The sequence below is a fragment of the Pongo pygmaeus genome, chromosome 20 (assembly GCF_028885625.2).
Source record: "Pongo pygmaeus isolate AG05252 chromosome 20, NHGRI_mPonPyg2-v2.0_pri, whole genome shotgun sequence".
NCBI classification, from domain to species: Eukaryota; Metazoa; Chordata; class Mammalia; order Primates; family Hominidae; genus Pongo; species Pongo pygmaeus.
In genome coordinates this window covers 4835644-4851808 of record NC_072393.2, presented here as the reverse complement: position 1 = coordinate 4851808, position 16165 = coordinate 4835644, and the positions used below count along the sequence as shown (strand labels likewise).

The window sequence follows — 16165 nt, the reverse complement described above, 5'->3', positions numbered from 1 at the left end:
TTTCTCTGTCTCATCTTGTATGATGCCTGACTCAGCAGATGATAGAAGTCGAAGGTGCTAACGATGGGCACATATCACAGACTCACTGCGAGGCATGACTCGGCTCAGCGTGACCCTCTCACTGCGTCCCTGGAAGCTCCCGTGGGGCTGGCAAGGGACAGTGTCTGCCCCAAGGCCGCCTGGACCGAGCACCCACTCCCTTTCCCGCTGTGCCTCCTGCATCCCCAGAGGGCTCGGGACACAAGCGTGAATGAATCGAAGAACCCAAACACCCCAAGGTGTGGTCGGCCAGGTATCTTCGTTTCCCTGCCTGGTGACACCCCTTCCTTGTGACAGTCAATATGCAGAAAAGCAGTTTTCTTCTGCTAGGGAAGGGACTGAGGTGGAGGAAGCTCTTGGGTGCTGGCTGGGCAGGTTATCTGTCTCAGGGTAAACGGGCAGCAGCTGGTATATAACTGGTATGGATGGAGCCTAAGGTGGCCCCACAACCCCCACCTCCTGGTAACCATGCATTTGTAGGCGTTTCTCCCCATAAAAATATGGACAGGGCTGTGACTTAAACCTAACCCATAAAATACAGCAGAGCTGATGGGACTGTCACTCCTGGGACGATGACACATCACACAATGCTCTGTATCTTACTAGCCGACTAGCTGAAGTCCTCCCTTGCTAGCTTGACATCAGTAGCCACATCAGAGAAGCCCACAGGACAAGGAACTGCAGGCGGCCTTCAGGAGCCAAGTTAAAAAAAAAAAATGAAGCCCCCATCCTTCAACCGCAAAGAAGTGGATTATATCAGCTACCATGAGAGCTTGGAAGGGGTTGTATGAGTCTGTTCTCATGTTGCTAATAAAGACATACTAAATACTAAAGACTGGGTAATTTAGAAAGGAAAGAGGTTTAATGGACTCACAGTTCCGCATGGCTGGGGAGGCCTCACAATCATGGTGGAAGGTGAATGAGCACAGGCACATCTTACATGGCAGCAGGCAAGGGAGTGTGTACAGGGGAACTGCCCTTTATAAAACCAGATAGGCTGGGCACAGTGGCTCAGGCCTGTAATCCCAGCACTTTGAGGGGCTGAGAGGTGGGTGGATCACCTGAGGTCAGGAGTTCAAGACCAGCCTGGCCAACATAGTGAAACTGTCTCCACTAAAAATACAAAAATTAGCTGGTGGTGGGCACCTGTAGTCCCAGCTACTCAGGAGGCTGAGGCAGGAGGATCCCTTGAACCGGGAGGTGGAGGTTGCAGTAAGCAGAGATCCTGCCACTGCATTCCAGCCTGGATGACAGAGCGAGACTCTGTCCCAAAAAAAAAAAAGTTAGTCACCAGCATTTAAAAATCAGATTCCATATAACAATCCAGATAGTTTCTCGGAGAATCTCAGATTCAGAACTGCCCCTAGCAGAGAATAAAGACCAATTCCACACCACACCCGAGCCATGCCCTGAAGGTGCAGACTCAGTGAGGAGGCTCCCACAGCCCCAGCCACTCCCTCCAACCCCCACAGCTCACTGACCTCCCTACCAGGCCACAGATGCACCATAAATGTCCCGGCCCAGGACCTCTGCGCACTTGGAACGCCATTGCCAAGATGCTCATGTTTACAGACAACATGTCATGTACTATCACCCAGCCACAAAAAGGAGGGAAATTCCGACCAGGCTACAGCCTGATGCACCTCAAGGACATCACGCTCAGTGACGTCAGTGAACAGATGCAAAGGACAAATCCTGTGTGATCCCATTCCTAGGAGGTCCCCCGAGTTGTCACATTCACAGAGATGGAAAGTAGGATGCAGAGGTGTCAGGGGCTGGGGAGTGAGTGTTTCATGGAGTCAGAGTTTCAGTTTGGGAAGAGGACAAAGTGCTGGAGATGGCTGCATAACAATGTAAATGTGTTTAATGCCACTGAACTGTGCACTTAAACATGGTTCCAATGGTAAATTTTCGGCCGGGCGCAGTGGTTCATGCCTGCAATCCCAGCACTGTGGGAGGCTGAGGCGAGCGAATCACTTGAGGTCAGGAGTTCAAGACCAGCCTGGCCAACATGGTGAAACCCAGACTCTACTAAAAAAATATATATATATACAAAAATTAGCCAGGCGTGGTGGCGGGCGCCTGTAATCCCAGCTACTGGGGAGGCTGAGGCAGGAGAATCACCTGAACCTGGGAGGCGGAGGCTGCAGTGAGCCAAGATCATGCCACTATACCCCAGCCTGGGCGACAGAGGGAGACTCTGTCTTAAAAAAAAAAAAAAAAGGTAAATTTTCTGTTACATACATTTTATCACACACACACACAAAAAGAGGCAAGGGAGAAAGAACAGGCTTTGCAAAATGCTCCTGCAAAGTGCCAGACAGGAAGGATTTTCAGCTTGGTAGGCCACATAGTCTCTGTTGCAACTACACAACTCTGCTCTTACAACACAAAAACAACCACAGGTAATAAGATAAAAATGGGTGTGACTATGTCCCAATATAACTATTTGTCAAAGCAGGCAGCGGACCACAGCAGGCCTGTGGACTGCAGTTTGCGAACTCCTAAGCGGTGTGGTTTGGCGTGTATGTTTATGAACAGAATGTCCCTGGAAAGTTGGTTAACAGTGATGTCGCCAAAAAGGGGAACTGGGTGACCAGGCAGAGAAGGCAGAACCTTCATGTGTGGTCTTGGGTGCTTTCTGAATTTTGACCCTATGAATGGGACCTATTCACCAAATTTGAAACAAACAAAAGGGAAAAAGGAAGCTTGAGGCCAGGCACGGTGGCTCACTGCCTGCAATCCCAGCACTTTGGGAGGCCGAGGCAGGCGGATCACGAGGTCAGGAGATCGAGACCATCCTGGTTAACAGTGAAACCCCGTCTCTACTAAAAATACAAAAAAATTAGCCAGGTGTGGTGGTGGATGCCTGTGGTCCCAGCTACTCGGGAGGCTGAGGCAGGAGAATGGCGTGAACCCAGGAGGCAGAGCTTGCAGTGAGCCGAGATCGTGCCACTGCACTCCAACCTGGGCGACAGAGCTTGACTCCATCTCAAAAAAAGAAAAAAAAAACACGAGAAAAAGGAAGCTTGACAACTGCCTGTCAGGGCCTGGGGGTCTGAGACGGTTCCCTGGGCAGAGGCACTCAGGGGCACAAGGTGGTCGGTCTTAGAAAGATGCTTAGCAGTGAGCAGGAGCAGACCCCAGAGGGGAGGCAGGAAGGCCAGGCCGGAGGCTAAGGGCCTCGCACACATAGCGCTGGCTGGACGGCTTCAAAGCCAGTCCGGGGGCCCCGGGAGGGGCTGGGCGGCCAGGAGGGGAGGAAAGGAGAGAGGGAGGACTCGTCCCAGGACACGAGGCTCACCCCAGCACCACGTTGGCGTAGAGTTCCCTCGCCGTCCTGGTCTCGCGCTTCCTGGAGATCTCCGCGTCGTACCAGAAGCCCCGCTCCTTGGGGTTGTCGGGGTTGTAGTTGAGCATGACTACCTGGCCCACCTCCAGGTCCTGCCACTTGATGATGGTGCGGGCGCGCGCTCGGACGTCCCTGGAGTTCATCTGGACCACGCCGTTCTCCGGGTAGCTGGGAGGAAAGCCCCGGCCTTAGACCCCGCACTAAGACCAAGCCTCCTTCCCTCAATGGGAAATAAGCCGAGATGGAGACGGCCCCTCCCGACAGTGTGCAGAGGCCCCTCCCAACAGGCTTATTTACTGGTGTTGAGAAGACGCAGGTATATTAAGGCACATTCCAGGTACTGAATTGTTATGGGTTCCCCGTGTCCCCTGCAAAAAGAGATGTTCAAAGGCTGATCCCCAGTACCCATGAATAGGATTGTTTTTGGAAACAGGGTCTTTGTCGACAGAACCTTTGCAGATGAAATCATATTAAAATGAGATCACACTGCAGTAGGGTGGGCCCCAATCCAATAGGACTGGTGTCTTTAGAACAAGAGGAAAGGCCGGGCAAGGTGGCCCACGCCTATAATCCCAGCACTTTGGGAGGCCGAGGCGGGAAGATCACCTGGTCAGGAGTTCAAGACCAGCCTGACCAACATGGTGAAACCCCGCCTCTACTAAAAATACAAAAATCAGCCAGGCATGGCTGGGCACGGTGGCTCACGCCTGTAATCCCAGCACTTTGGGAGGCTGAAGCGGGCAGATCATCTGAGGTCGGAAGTTGGAGACCAGTCAACATGGAGAAACCCCATCTCTACTAAAAATACAAAATTAGCCAGGCACGGTGGTGCATGCCTGTAATCCCAGCTACTCGGGAGGCTGAGGCAGGAGAATCGCTTGAACCCAGGAGGCGGAGGTTGCAGTGAGCCGAGATCATAAAATTGAACTCCAGCCTGGGAAATGAGAGTGAAACTCCCTCTCAAAAACAAAACAAAACAAAAATTAGCCGGGCGCAGTGGTGCACGCCTGTAGTCCCAGCTATTTGGGAGGCTGAGGCAGGAGAATCGTTTGAACCCAGGAGGCAGAGGGTGCAGTGAGCCGAGATCGCACCATTGCACCAGCCTGGGGGACAGAGTGAGACTGTCTCAAAAAAATAAAATAAGCTAGGTGCAGCAGCTCATGCCTGTAATCCCAACACTCTGGGAGGCTGAGGAGGGTGGATCATGAGGTCAGTAAGTTTGAGACCAGCCTCACCTACGTAGTGAAACCCCATCTCTACTAAAAATACAAAAATTAGCTGGGCGTAGGGGCCACACACCTGTAATCCTAGCTACTCTGGAGGCTGAGGCAGGAGAATTGCTTGAACCTGGGAGGCAGAGGTTGCAGTGAGCCAAGACCACACCATTGCACTCCAGCCTGGGCAACAGGGTAAGACTCTTTCTCAAAAAAATAAAAAATAAAAATAAAAATACAAAAATTAGCCAGGTGTGGTGGCAGGCACCTGTAGTCCCAGCTACTCATGAGGCTGAGGCAGGAGAATCGCTTGAATCCGGGAGGCGGAGGCTGCAGTGAGCAAGTCAACCAACATCCGTGTTTAGGCCACACCGTCTGTGAAATCTCACAATGGCAGCACGGACAGACGCAGCCACCATCTGTGTCCACTGGTGTGGACCCCGTGCTTGGCAGGTAGGAAGTGCCCGGTAAACAGTTGTGCAAGGACTGGAGACTGACGTTAGGGGTGGGGATGAGGGAGAGATGACAAACCCAGAAGATGGAATAAAACAGAAAAACGCATGGAGTGGCAGTTTCAGTGGCTGAGCAGAGCGGAACCCTCCGCGGAGACACAGGGGGAGGCAGCCGGCTTCGGGTCCCCAGGCTAGTCCCCGAGTGGGCAGCCTCCTATGCTGTTAGGAATTCGAGGGTGGGGCCCCAGATCCTGATCACCATCTCGAGACAGTGCCAAGCTCTGGCCTGAACACCCGCAGCCAAGGACGCGCATCACAGAGCCTGAGTACCCAGGCCCGCCCACCTGCCGTGACTCACTCATCGTATTTCACGTGGTAAATGACGTCCTCCTCCAGCGCCGGGCTGGACGTGGAGCTGCAGGGCTCGTCCCGGGAGGGGGCCTTCCGCGTCACCCTGACCACCTGCGCCTCAAACCACGCCCCCATGTTCGTGTCCCGAGCATCGACGTACTCATTGACCTGTGAGGAACGAGGGAACTCTGGCATCCCAACGGGGTGAGGAAAACTGACGGGAGACCACCTTGGTTCTCGGACACTGGGATGCTCTGGAACGAGGGTGCAAACTCGAACGCCCACAGCGAGGTTTCTCCTCCCCGGCTGGGAACCGCTGCCCATGAGAAACCAGCCCCAGCAGGGGTGACGGGGATGCGGGGCCAGTGGGCATGGACTGTCAACAAAGGCCCCTGCGGCTCTGCTTCAGCCACAGCTGCTGGGAGGTCCTGAGAGACCAGAGCTGCCCATTTGTCAAGAGAAGCTGGAAATCCAGGCAGGGCGTCGTGGCTGACGCCTGGAATCCCAGCACTTTGGGAGGCCGAGGCAGGTGGATTGCTTGAGCCCTGGAATTCAAGACTAGCCTGGGCAATACGGTAAGACCCTGTGTCTACTAAAAAATAAAACAGAATGGGTGCGGTGGCTGACACCTATAATTCCAGCACTTTGGGAGGCTGAGGAGGGAGGATCACTTGAGGCCAGGAGTTCGAGGCTGCAGTGAGCTGTGATCACACCACACAGCTGGCCAACATGGCGAAATCCCATCTCTACAAAAAATACAAAAATTAGCCAGGTGTGGTGGCACATGCCTGTAATCCCAGCTACTCACGAGGCTGAGGCACGAGAATTGCTTGAACCCGGGAGGTGGAGGATGCAGTGAGCTGAGATGGCACCACTGTACTCCAGCCTGGTCGACAGAATGAGACCATGGATTAAAAAATAACAAAATTAGCTGGGCGTGGTGGCACATGCCTATAATGTCAGCTACTCAGGAGGGTGAGGTGGGAGGATCACTTGAGCCCAGGAGTTCGAGGCTGCAGTGAGCTGTGATCACACCACTGCACCCCAGGCTAGGCAACAAAGTGAGACCCTGCCAAAAAAAAAAAGAAAAAAGGAAAGAGCTGGAAACCCAGATCTTTCTGTGACATTTCCTGATCTTACATGGTGGCAGCAAGTTCAGAAATGTCACAGCCACTGCAAGCTTCACGGAGAAGACACCTGCAGGCCCCCACACAGGACTCTGCTCTAGAGGTCCACAAAGGAATCCCAGGGTACCGTGTTCCCCTCAAGGAACGTGCAGGAAACCACCCCTTGGCCATTTCTGCCCAGCCAGAGCTGGAGAGGGGCGTGGGAAGCCCCTCCCGTGAGCCCTGGGTATGCAAAGACCAGAATGGCAGGGAGAACATCCAACCCCAGAGCAGCTGCAGAGAGGAGGCTCACCTTGTACAGCCCCAGCTCCGTCTCATCCCACATGTCCTCGTCGGCTGGCCTGCTGTCAGTCTCGGCGGCCGCCTCGCCGTGGGTGGAGGACTTGTCCGACTCACTCTGGCCCAGGCAGCAGCCGGAGTCGGTGTCGGAGAGCTCGGAGTCCCGCTCCTTGGCGCTGTGGGGGAGCACGAGGCTCTGACGGACCAGAAGCTGGATGGTGTCGTTCAGGCGGACCTCGTAGTCGAAGAGGGTATGGCCGTCCTCCATCTGCAGAGACACCAGAGGCAGACGCTGTTTAGCCACCAAATGCCGAGTGGGCGTCTGTGGGCACCAGTCGTGAACCAAACACTGTGTCCCAGCCCTCGTGGGGGGGCAATCTGCATCAGAGTAAAGGGCCATGATACCTGGGCCATGCCAGGGGGCTGTCCCGCTCACAAGCGGCACCCCAGTCCCTTCCCTCAGGGTCTCAGGCCCCTCTAGCGAGGGCTTTTGGCAGTACATGCAGGACGCACCCAGAAGCACAAAACATCATCACGGGGCACCACGTACACATGGGGGTCTCAGGAGTTTTTCCTAATACTTCATGTTTACGGCAGCTTTTGTGACAGTGAACATGTGTCACCTCTGTCACTGGTTCTCAACCAAACATGATTCAGGCCCCGGGAGACACTGGGCCATGTCTGGGACATTTGTGGTTGTCGCCACTGGGAGAAGCTCCTAGCATGGAGTGGGTGGAAGCCAGGAACACTGCTCGGCACCCTGCAGTGCCCAGGACAGTCCCACTGTCCAGTGTCGAGACAGAGAGACCCTGTCCCACCTGAACGGCAAGAGGCACATGCCAACATCCATGAGCTTCCTGGGTAAGGCTCCAGCGCCAATCTTGCCAGCCAGGGCACCTCCTCTGACCCTCAGCTTCCCCCGCCCTTTGTGCGCTTTTATCCTGATGCCCTCATCCCCTGGGTCCCGGCTCCACAGCCTGCCCCTCAGGTCACCTGACTCAGCAGGTATGTGAGGAGGGGCTCATCGCCTGAGCTGTATCTGGCAGCTGGAGAAGCCGAGACATTTTGTCAAAAACTGCCCCTCCACACTCCACCAACACCCAACAAGGACCCCCTCCCTGGTGGTTTGCCATCTAGATGCCCCCAAGGCAACAAGTTCCTCTCCCCCGGCACTGCAGACATTGGGGCCAGGTCCTGGATCATTCTCTGGGGTGGAGCCGTCTGCAGGGTGCTGAGCAGCATCCCTGACCTCCACCTACTCCATGCCAGGAACACCCCATACTTGTGACAACCACAAATGTCCCCAGACATCATCCAGTATGGGGTGGGGGGTGTGAAATCACCCTGGGTGAGACCCCCTGGTAAGGGATTCCACAGGCCCCCAAGAAACTCCTTATCCCATGATGCTCTGCCCTACTGAGGTCCCAGGAGGCTGCACACATTAAAATCCAACACTGAGTGGGAAGCAAGAGAGGAGGTGAATCCCAGAAGCTGGGGGTCCCCCTAGTTTCCACGTCTGCCCCGTCGGGAGTTTATCCCATGCCTGGTGCAAGCAGGATTGGACTCGGTTGGTTTCCATGTAATTAACACAGGTTTCTCGACCTCAGCATGGCTGACATTAGGGCGGACCACTCTGGGATGGGCTGGGTCTCCCCCTCTGGGCACTGGACAGTGGGGCCGTCCTGGGCACTGCAGAGGCACTGCAGCGGCCCTGGCCTCCACCAGTCATGACAACGACCGATGTCCCCCAGACATCACCATGTGTCCCCTAGAGGCAGAAATGCCCTGGTTCAGGAGCGTCCTTAGGAAAAGGGAGGAGACATACACAGAATGTCAGCTCTTCCTCCTTCCGCCCCTTGGGGATCCAAGGCCTGACGGCTGTTCAAATGCAAACAGCATGGGGGTCACAGCGAAGGCTAAGGCCCTTCTCTGCAGGCTTTCTTTGTTCACCATAAACCTAAGAACCTGATAAAGGCTGACTCATCTTTTCCAGAAAATTTTTTTTTTTTTTGAGATGGAGTCTCACTCTGTCACCCAGGGTGGAGTGTAGTGGTGCGATCTCAGCTCACTGCAATCTCCGCCTCCCAGGTTCAAGTGATTCTTGCGCCTCAGCCTCCTGAGTAGCTTGGGACTATAGGCATGAGCCATCACACCCGGCTAATTTTTGTATTTTTAGTAGAGACAGGGTCTCGCCATGTTGGCCAGACTGGTTTTGAACTCCTGAGCTGAAGGGATCCACCCACCTCGGCCTCCCAAAGAGCTGGGATTACAGCATGAACCACAGTACCTGGCCTGTTTTTTGTTTTGTTTTGTTTTTGTTTTGTTTTGTTTTTTGAGACGGAGTCTTGCTCTGTCACCCAGGCTGGAGTGCAGTGGCATGATCTCGGCTCACTGCAAGCTCCACCTCCCAGGTTCGTCATTCTCCTGCCTCAGCCTCCCAAGTAGCTGGGATTACAGGCACCCGCCACCACGCCCAGCTAATTTTTTGTATTTTTAGTAGAGGTGGGGTTTCACCGTGTTAGCCAGGATGGTCTCCATCTCCTGACCTCGTGATCCGCCCGCCTCGACCTCTCAAAGTGCTGGGATTACAGGCGTGAGCCACTGCGCCCAGCCTTTTTTTCTCTTTAGAAAGGATCTCACTCTGTTGCCAAGGATGGAGGGCAGTGGTGCAATCGTAGCTCACTGCAGCCTCAAACGCTGGGCTCAAGCGATCCTCCTGCCTCAGGCTCCTGAGCAGCTGGGACCAGAGACACACATCACCCATGCCCAGCTAATTTTTTTTAAGAGATGAGGTCTTGCTGCTTTGCCCAACCTGGTTTTAAACTCCGGGGCTCAAGCAAGCAATCCACCAGGATCAGAAAAACCCGTCTGAACATGTACACACCCACCTACAGCTACAAGGGTTTCAAGGGCTGCTCTGAAACCCACCGTGGACATCGAGGGCCCACCAATATCTGCTTCAGCCCCTCTGTTCTCCCAGCAAGCAGTGAGTGCCTCTGACATGCTGGGCACTGCCTGGGAGCCAGGAGGAGGCTCAGGGCCAGCTCTCCAGCACAGAGCAGCTGGCTTCGGGGAGAGGTGGCACGGATGGAGAGGAAGAGGCACGTCAACCTGTACACGCAGGTTCACACGGCATCACTTACAACAGCCTCAGGGTGGAAGCAACCCAGGTGTCCATCAACAGGTGAGGGGATTGAGGCCGGGTGCGGTGGCTCATGCCTGTAATCCCAGCACTTTGGGAGGCCGAGGCAGGCAGATCACGAGGTCAGGAGTTCAAGACCAGCCTGGCCAACATGGTGAAACCTGTCTCTACTAAAAATACAAAATTAGCCGGGCATAGTGGTGGGCGCCTGTAATCCCCGCTACTCGGGAGGCTGAGAAAGGACAATTGCTTGCACCCGGGAGGCGGGGGTTGCAGTGAGCCGAGATTGCGCCACTGCACTCCAGCCTGGGCAAAAAGAGCAAAACTCTGTCTCAAAAAAAAAAAAAAAAGAAAGAAAAGAAGAAAAGAAAACAGATGAGAAGATCAACACAATGTGGCCATCCATGTGTCAAAATATGACTCAGGCCGGGCACGGTGGCTCACGCCTATCATCCCAGCACTTTGGGAGGCCAAGGAGGGCAGATCACCTGAAGTCAGGAGTTCGAGACCACCCTGGTCAACATGGTGAAACCCTGTCTCTACTAAAACTACAAAACTTAACCGGGCGTGGTGGCGGGTGCCTGTAATCCCAGCTACTCCAGAGGCTGAGGCCGGAGAATTGCTTGAACCTGGGAGGCGGAGGTTGCAGTGAGCAGAGATTGCGCCATTGCACTCCAGCCCGGGCAACAGAGCAAGACTGTCTTAAAAAATAAAATAAAATAAATAAAATATAAGACAAAATAAAATACGACTCAGCCATGAAAAGGAGCAAGGCTGTGACCCAGGCCACAGCATGGATGCACCTTGAGGACGTCACACTCAGTGAGAAACACCAGACACAAAAGGCTACACAGTGCGTGCTCCCGTTTCTATGAAATTTCCAGGACAGGCCAAGCCACGGAGGCAGGAAGGGGATTTTCAGGGTGTCAGGGGGTGCGGGAGAAGACGCAGAAAAAGGGAGTAGTAGCTGGGACAGGGTTCAAGGTTTCCTTTCAAGGTGACAAAATGTTCGAAAATAGACTGCCATGATGATTACACAACTATGAATAGACCTCAACTGTGCACTTTAACTGGGTGAACTGTTGTTATTTAAAACAAGAAGCAGGCCAGGCGCAGTGGCTCACGCCCATCATCTCAACACTCTGGGAGGCCAAGGCGGGCGGATCACTTGAGGTCAGGAGTTCGAGACCAGCCTGGCCAACATGGTGAAACCCCGTCTCTACTAAAAATACAAACATGAGCTGGGCGTGGTGGCATGTGCCGGTAATCCCAGCTACTCGGGAGGCTGAGGCAGGAGAATCACTTGAACCCAGGAGGAGGAGGTTGCAGTGAGCCGAGATCACGCCACTACACTCCAGCCTGGGCGACAAGTGAGACACCGTCTCAAAAAAAAAAAAAAAAAAAAAAAAACCAAAAACTTAACACCAAGGGCAAGCACTGGTGTAGACTGTGGACTCTGAAAGATGAAAATGACTCCACAGAGGGCCATCGATTGTAACCAATGCACTGCTCTGTGGGGGAGGCTGACAGTGGGGGCGGCTATGCCTGTTGGGGCGGGGGGTCTATGGGAACTCTGTACCTTCTGCTCAATTTTGCTGTGAACCTAGAACTGCTCTAGAAAATACAGTTTATTAATTTTTTTTAAAAAGGGGGGCTGGGCACAGTGGCTTACTCTGTAATCCCAGCATTTTGGGAGGCTGAGGTGGGCAGATCACTTGAGGCCAGGAGGTCGAGACTAGCCTGGGCAACATCGCCAAAACCCGTCTCTACTAAAAATACAAAAATTGGCCGGGCGCAGTGGCTCACGCCTATAATCCCAGCACTTTGGGAGGCCGAGGTGGGTGGATCACGAGGTCAGGAGATCGAGACCATCCTGGCTAACACAGTGAAACCCTGTCTCTACTAAAAATACAAAAAATTAGCCGGGCGTGGTGGCAGGCGCCTGTAGTCCCAGCTACTCGGGAGGCTGAGGCAGGAAAACGGCGTGAACCTGGGAGGCGGAGCTTACAGTGAGCCGAGATCGCGCCACTGCACTCCAGCCTGGGCGACAGAGCAAGACTCCGTCTCAAAAAAATTAAAAAATTAAAAATAAATTTAAAAATTAGCCAGGCATGGTGGTCGGTGCGTGTAATCCCAAATACTCCAGAGGCTGAGGCAACAGAATCATTTGAACCCGGGAGGTGGAGGTTGCAGTGAGCTGGGATCTCACCACTGCACTCCAGCGTGGGTGACAGAATGAGACTCCATCTTAAAAAGAGAGAAGTCAAGTGCCCCCAGTATCACTGGGGCAGGGAAAGCAGCATGGGACAAGCTACATGGCGCTCAGAGGGATGGACAGGGCACTCATCTGCATCCGGGCCAGCACGTCTGTGGCCAGGCACACCCCTCTTGCCAAAGCTGACATTTGGGGTCGGATCGCTGCAGGGTGCTGATCAGCACTGCAGGCCTCCACCCACTCCACGCCAGGAACGCCCGAGTCATGAATGTCCCCAGACATCCCTCAGTGTCCCCTGGGGGGTGGAATCACACGCAGTGAGCACCCAAGCTACAGCGGCCCTCACATGTGTCCGAAGGCCACGTGCGCAGAGGGGAAGCTGCTCATCCTGTGTTTGCAGCAGCAATATCTGCCAGAACAGCGTGAGCATCCTGAGCTCCAGCCAGCGGGAGAGGGGCACACAGGCCACGCTCATGGCTCAGCTGCATGGGGCAGCCAGGGGCAGCCAAGCAGAGGGGCCTCAGCACACGAGGGAAACCAGACCACTGCAGAGGATGGAAAATACAGTCCCAGCCCCACCCAAGACGGAGGACAGGTCGGAGGCACAGCCCTGGGCGAGGGGCTGCCTGGAAAGCAGGCGGCCAGCAGGGTGGCTGGGGGCCAGGCAGGCCAAGAACCAAGTGACCTGGACAGCAGGAGGTGGCAGGAGGGGCAGACGGAGCCAGGAGGGGGCCAGACGGTCGGACTCTGTCCTGCCAGACTCAGACAGAGGACAAGTCGGGGAGGAGACAGACCGAGGAGGGGAGGCCAAGGTGGCAGAGTTAAGCAGGGAGGCAGGGCTGATGAGAACTGGCAGTGGGTGGGCAGGGGGGGCAAGGGCTGTGGACTGGGCGGCCAGGAGGGATCCAGTGAGGGGCCCTGGCCAGGCTAATGGGCAGCCCGTGACCCGCAGGAGCAGCTCAGGGAGCCGGGCCTGCAGTCCCAGCCCGTCCCCTCTCATCTGTTACTAGGGACAGCATCTGTACCACCCTCGCTGGGCCTGACCAGCTGCCCCTCCATGACATCGGCCCTTCCCACATCGGAAAGGTGAGGTAGATAGAAGCACCCTGCTTAGCGTGGGCTATGTAGGAGGGACAGGAAGTGTCTCCCGGTACAATGATGTAGACAGGGGCAAATGGGGCAGGAAGTGGGGATGCGGCCTGGCCCAGGCTGGCACAAAGCTCTGACTCCAGAACACAACTCACGAGCTGGCTGGGCAGCCTCCTGATGCCGCTTCTGGAACATTGCAGAAGGGCCCCAAAGCAGGCAGGAGGAAGCTTGCACAACCCGAAGTGCGAAGGAGGAAGCTTAGTTATTGTTAAGTTCTGACTCCACAGGTGAGAGGAAACATGCTCAGTAAGGCAGTAATTGTTCTAAAGTTGTAAAGGGTCAGGCACGGTGGCACACGCCTGTAATCCCAGCACTTGGGAAGGCCGAGGGCGGGTGGATCACCTGAGGTCAGGAGTTCGAGACCAGCCTGGCCAACATGGCAAAACCCCATGTCTACAAAAAAAAAAACACAAAAAATTACCCGGGCATGGTGACAGGTGCCTGTAGTCCCAGCTACTCGGGAGGCTGTGGCAGAAACACTTGAACCCAGGAGGCAGAGTTTGCAGTGAGCCGAGATCACACCACTGCACTCCAGCCTGGGCAACAGAGCAAGACTCCATCTCAAAAACAAATAAATAAATGAAAACATAAAAAACAAAAGGCCAGGTCCAGTGGCTCACACCTGTAATCCCAGCACTTTGGGAGGCCAAGGCAGGCAGATCACTTGAGATCAGGAGTTCGAGACCAGCCTGGCCAACATGGTGAGACTCCATCTCTACTAAAAATACAAAAATTAGCTGGGTGTGGTGGCGCACGCCTGTAATCCCAGCTACTCAGGAGGCTAAGGCAGGAGAATCGCTTAAACCTGGGAGGCAGTGAGCCGAAATTGCATCATTGCACTCCAGCCTAGGCGACAGAGCGAGCCCGTCTCAAATAAATAAATAAATAAATACAAATAAAAATAAAAATCGAGTTTTTAAGACTTGCCTTGTATGTGGTCAGTTTCCCTAAGCACTCCTTGTGGCCTGAGAAGAATGTGTTTTCTCTCTTGCTGGGTTCAGATTCCATCCACGTCATTACAGTAACCCTGTTACTTGCGTTGTTCAAATCACCTGTATCTTTATCAATTTTCTTTTTCTTCTTAAAACAGGGTCTCTCTCCCTGTTGCTCAGGCTGGAGTGCAGTGGCACGACCATGGCTCACGGTAACCTCGACCTCCTGGGCTCAAGCAATCCTCCCGCCTCAGCCCCTCCAAGTAACTGGGACTACAGGCATGGGCCATCACGCCCAGAAAGTTTTTTGTATTTTTTGTACAGACAGGGTTTCTCCATGTTGCCCATGCTGGTCTCAAATTCCTGGGCTCAACTGATCCTTCTGACTCAGCCTCCCAAAGTGTTGGGATTATAGGACTGAGCCACCGTGCCCAGCATCCTGACCAACTTTCTTTTTTGTTTTTTGAGACGGAGTTTCGCTCTTGTTGCCCAGGCTGGAGTGCAGTGGTGTAATCTTGGCTCACTGCAACCTCTGCCTCCCAGGTTCAAGCAATTCTCCTGCCTCAGCCTCCCGAGTAGCTGGGATTACAGACATGCGCCACCACGCCTGGCTAATTTTGTATTTTTAGTAGAGACGGGGTTTCTCCATGTTGGTCAGGCTGGTCTCGAAATCCCGACCTCAGCTGATCAGCTGATCCACCCACCTTGGCCTCCCAAAGTGCTGGAATTTTAGGGCTGAGCCACCGTGCCCGGCATCCTGGCCGATTTTCTTTCTTTTTTTTTTTTTGAGACAGAGTCTCACTCTGTCACCAGGCTGGAGTGCAGTGGCGCGATCTTGACTCACTGAGACCTCCGCCTCCTGGGTTCAAGCGATTCTCCTGCCTCAGCCTCCCGAGTAGCTGGGACTACAGGAGCATGCCACCACGCCCAGCTCATGTTTGTATTTTTAGTAGAGACAGGGTTTCACCATGTTGGCCAGGATGGTTTCGATCTCTTGACCTCGTGATCCACCCGCCTTGGCCTCCCAAAGTGCTGGGATTACAGGCGTGAGCCACCGAGCCTGGCCCTCCTGACCAATTTTCTAACTGCGTGATTTATGAGCCACTGGGGAAGATGCATTGAAATTCCTGTACCTATGATGTCTGTGTTATAGTTATGGCATCTGTAACCCACTTCAAATTGATCCAGTAGGAGCCGGTACGGTGGCTCACATCTCTAGTCCCAGCTGCTTGGGAGACTGAGGCCGGAGGGTCACGTGAGCCCAGGAGTTTGGGGTTGTCATGCAAAATGATCACATCTGTGAATAGCCACTGTGCTCCACCCTGAGCAACACAGCAAGATCCCTTCTCTTAAACAATCCAGTCAGGTAGAGGTAAGTGAGTGGGGTAGAAACGAGCAAAGTGAACCAAAGTGAACAAGATCAGACACAGCAGATGACTACTGCAGAGGGTGATGGCTACGTGGGACTTCTTTTTTTTTTTTTCTTTGAGACAGAGTCTCACTGTCACCCAGGCTGAACTGCAGTGGCGCAATCTCAGCTCACCGCAACCTCCGTCTCCCGGGTTCAAGCGATCCTCCCGCCTCAGCCTCCCGAATGGCTGAGAGTACAGGCGCGTGCCAGCATACCCAGCTAATTTTTGTATCTTTGGTAGAGACAAGGTTTCACCATGTTAGCCAGGCTGATCTCTAACTCCCGACCTCAGGTGATCTGCCCACCTCGGCCTCCCAAAGTGCTGAAATTACAAGCATGAGCCTCTGCGCCCAGCCTCTTTTTATTCTTCATTAATAATTTAAATGATTGGCCAGGTGCGGTGGCTCATGCCTGTAATCCCAGCACCTTGGGAGTCCAAGGCAGACGGATCACCCGAGGTCAGGCGTTCAAGACCAGCCTGACCAACATGGAGAAACTCCGT

The 16165-nt window shown here is 54.1% G+C and overlaps 1 protein-coding gene across 3 annotated transcripts in view; it reads right to left on the bottom strand.

Annotated features, from left to right (window-relative positions):
* UHRF1 (ubiquitin like with PHD and ring finger domains 1) overlaps window positions 1-16165 on the bottom strand; it is a 51952-nt gene that overhangs the window by 24243 nt on the left and 11544 nt on the right. For all 3 annotated transcript variants that reach the window (XM_054465539.2, XM_054465541.2, XM_054465540.2), the window contains 3 exons: window positions 6828-7082; window positions 5416-5576; window positions 3344-3559 (listed from right to left, as the gene is read on the bottom strand). In XM_054465539.2, coding sequence (XP_054321514.1) covers window positions 3344-3559; window positions 5416-5576; window positions 6828-7082 — 632 coding nt within the window. The remainder of the gene's footprint in view (window positions 1-3343; window positions 3560-5415; window positions 5577-6827; window positions 7083-16165) is intronic.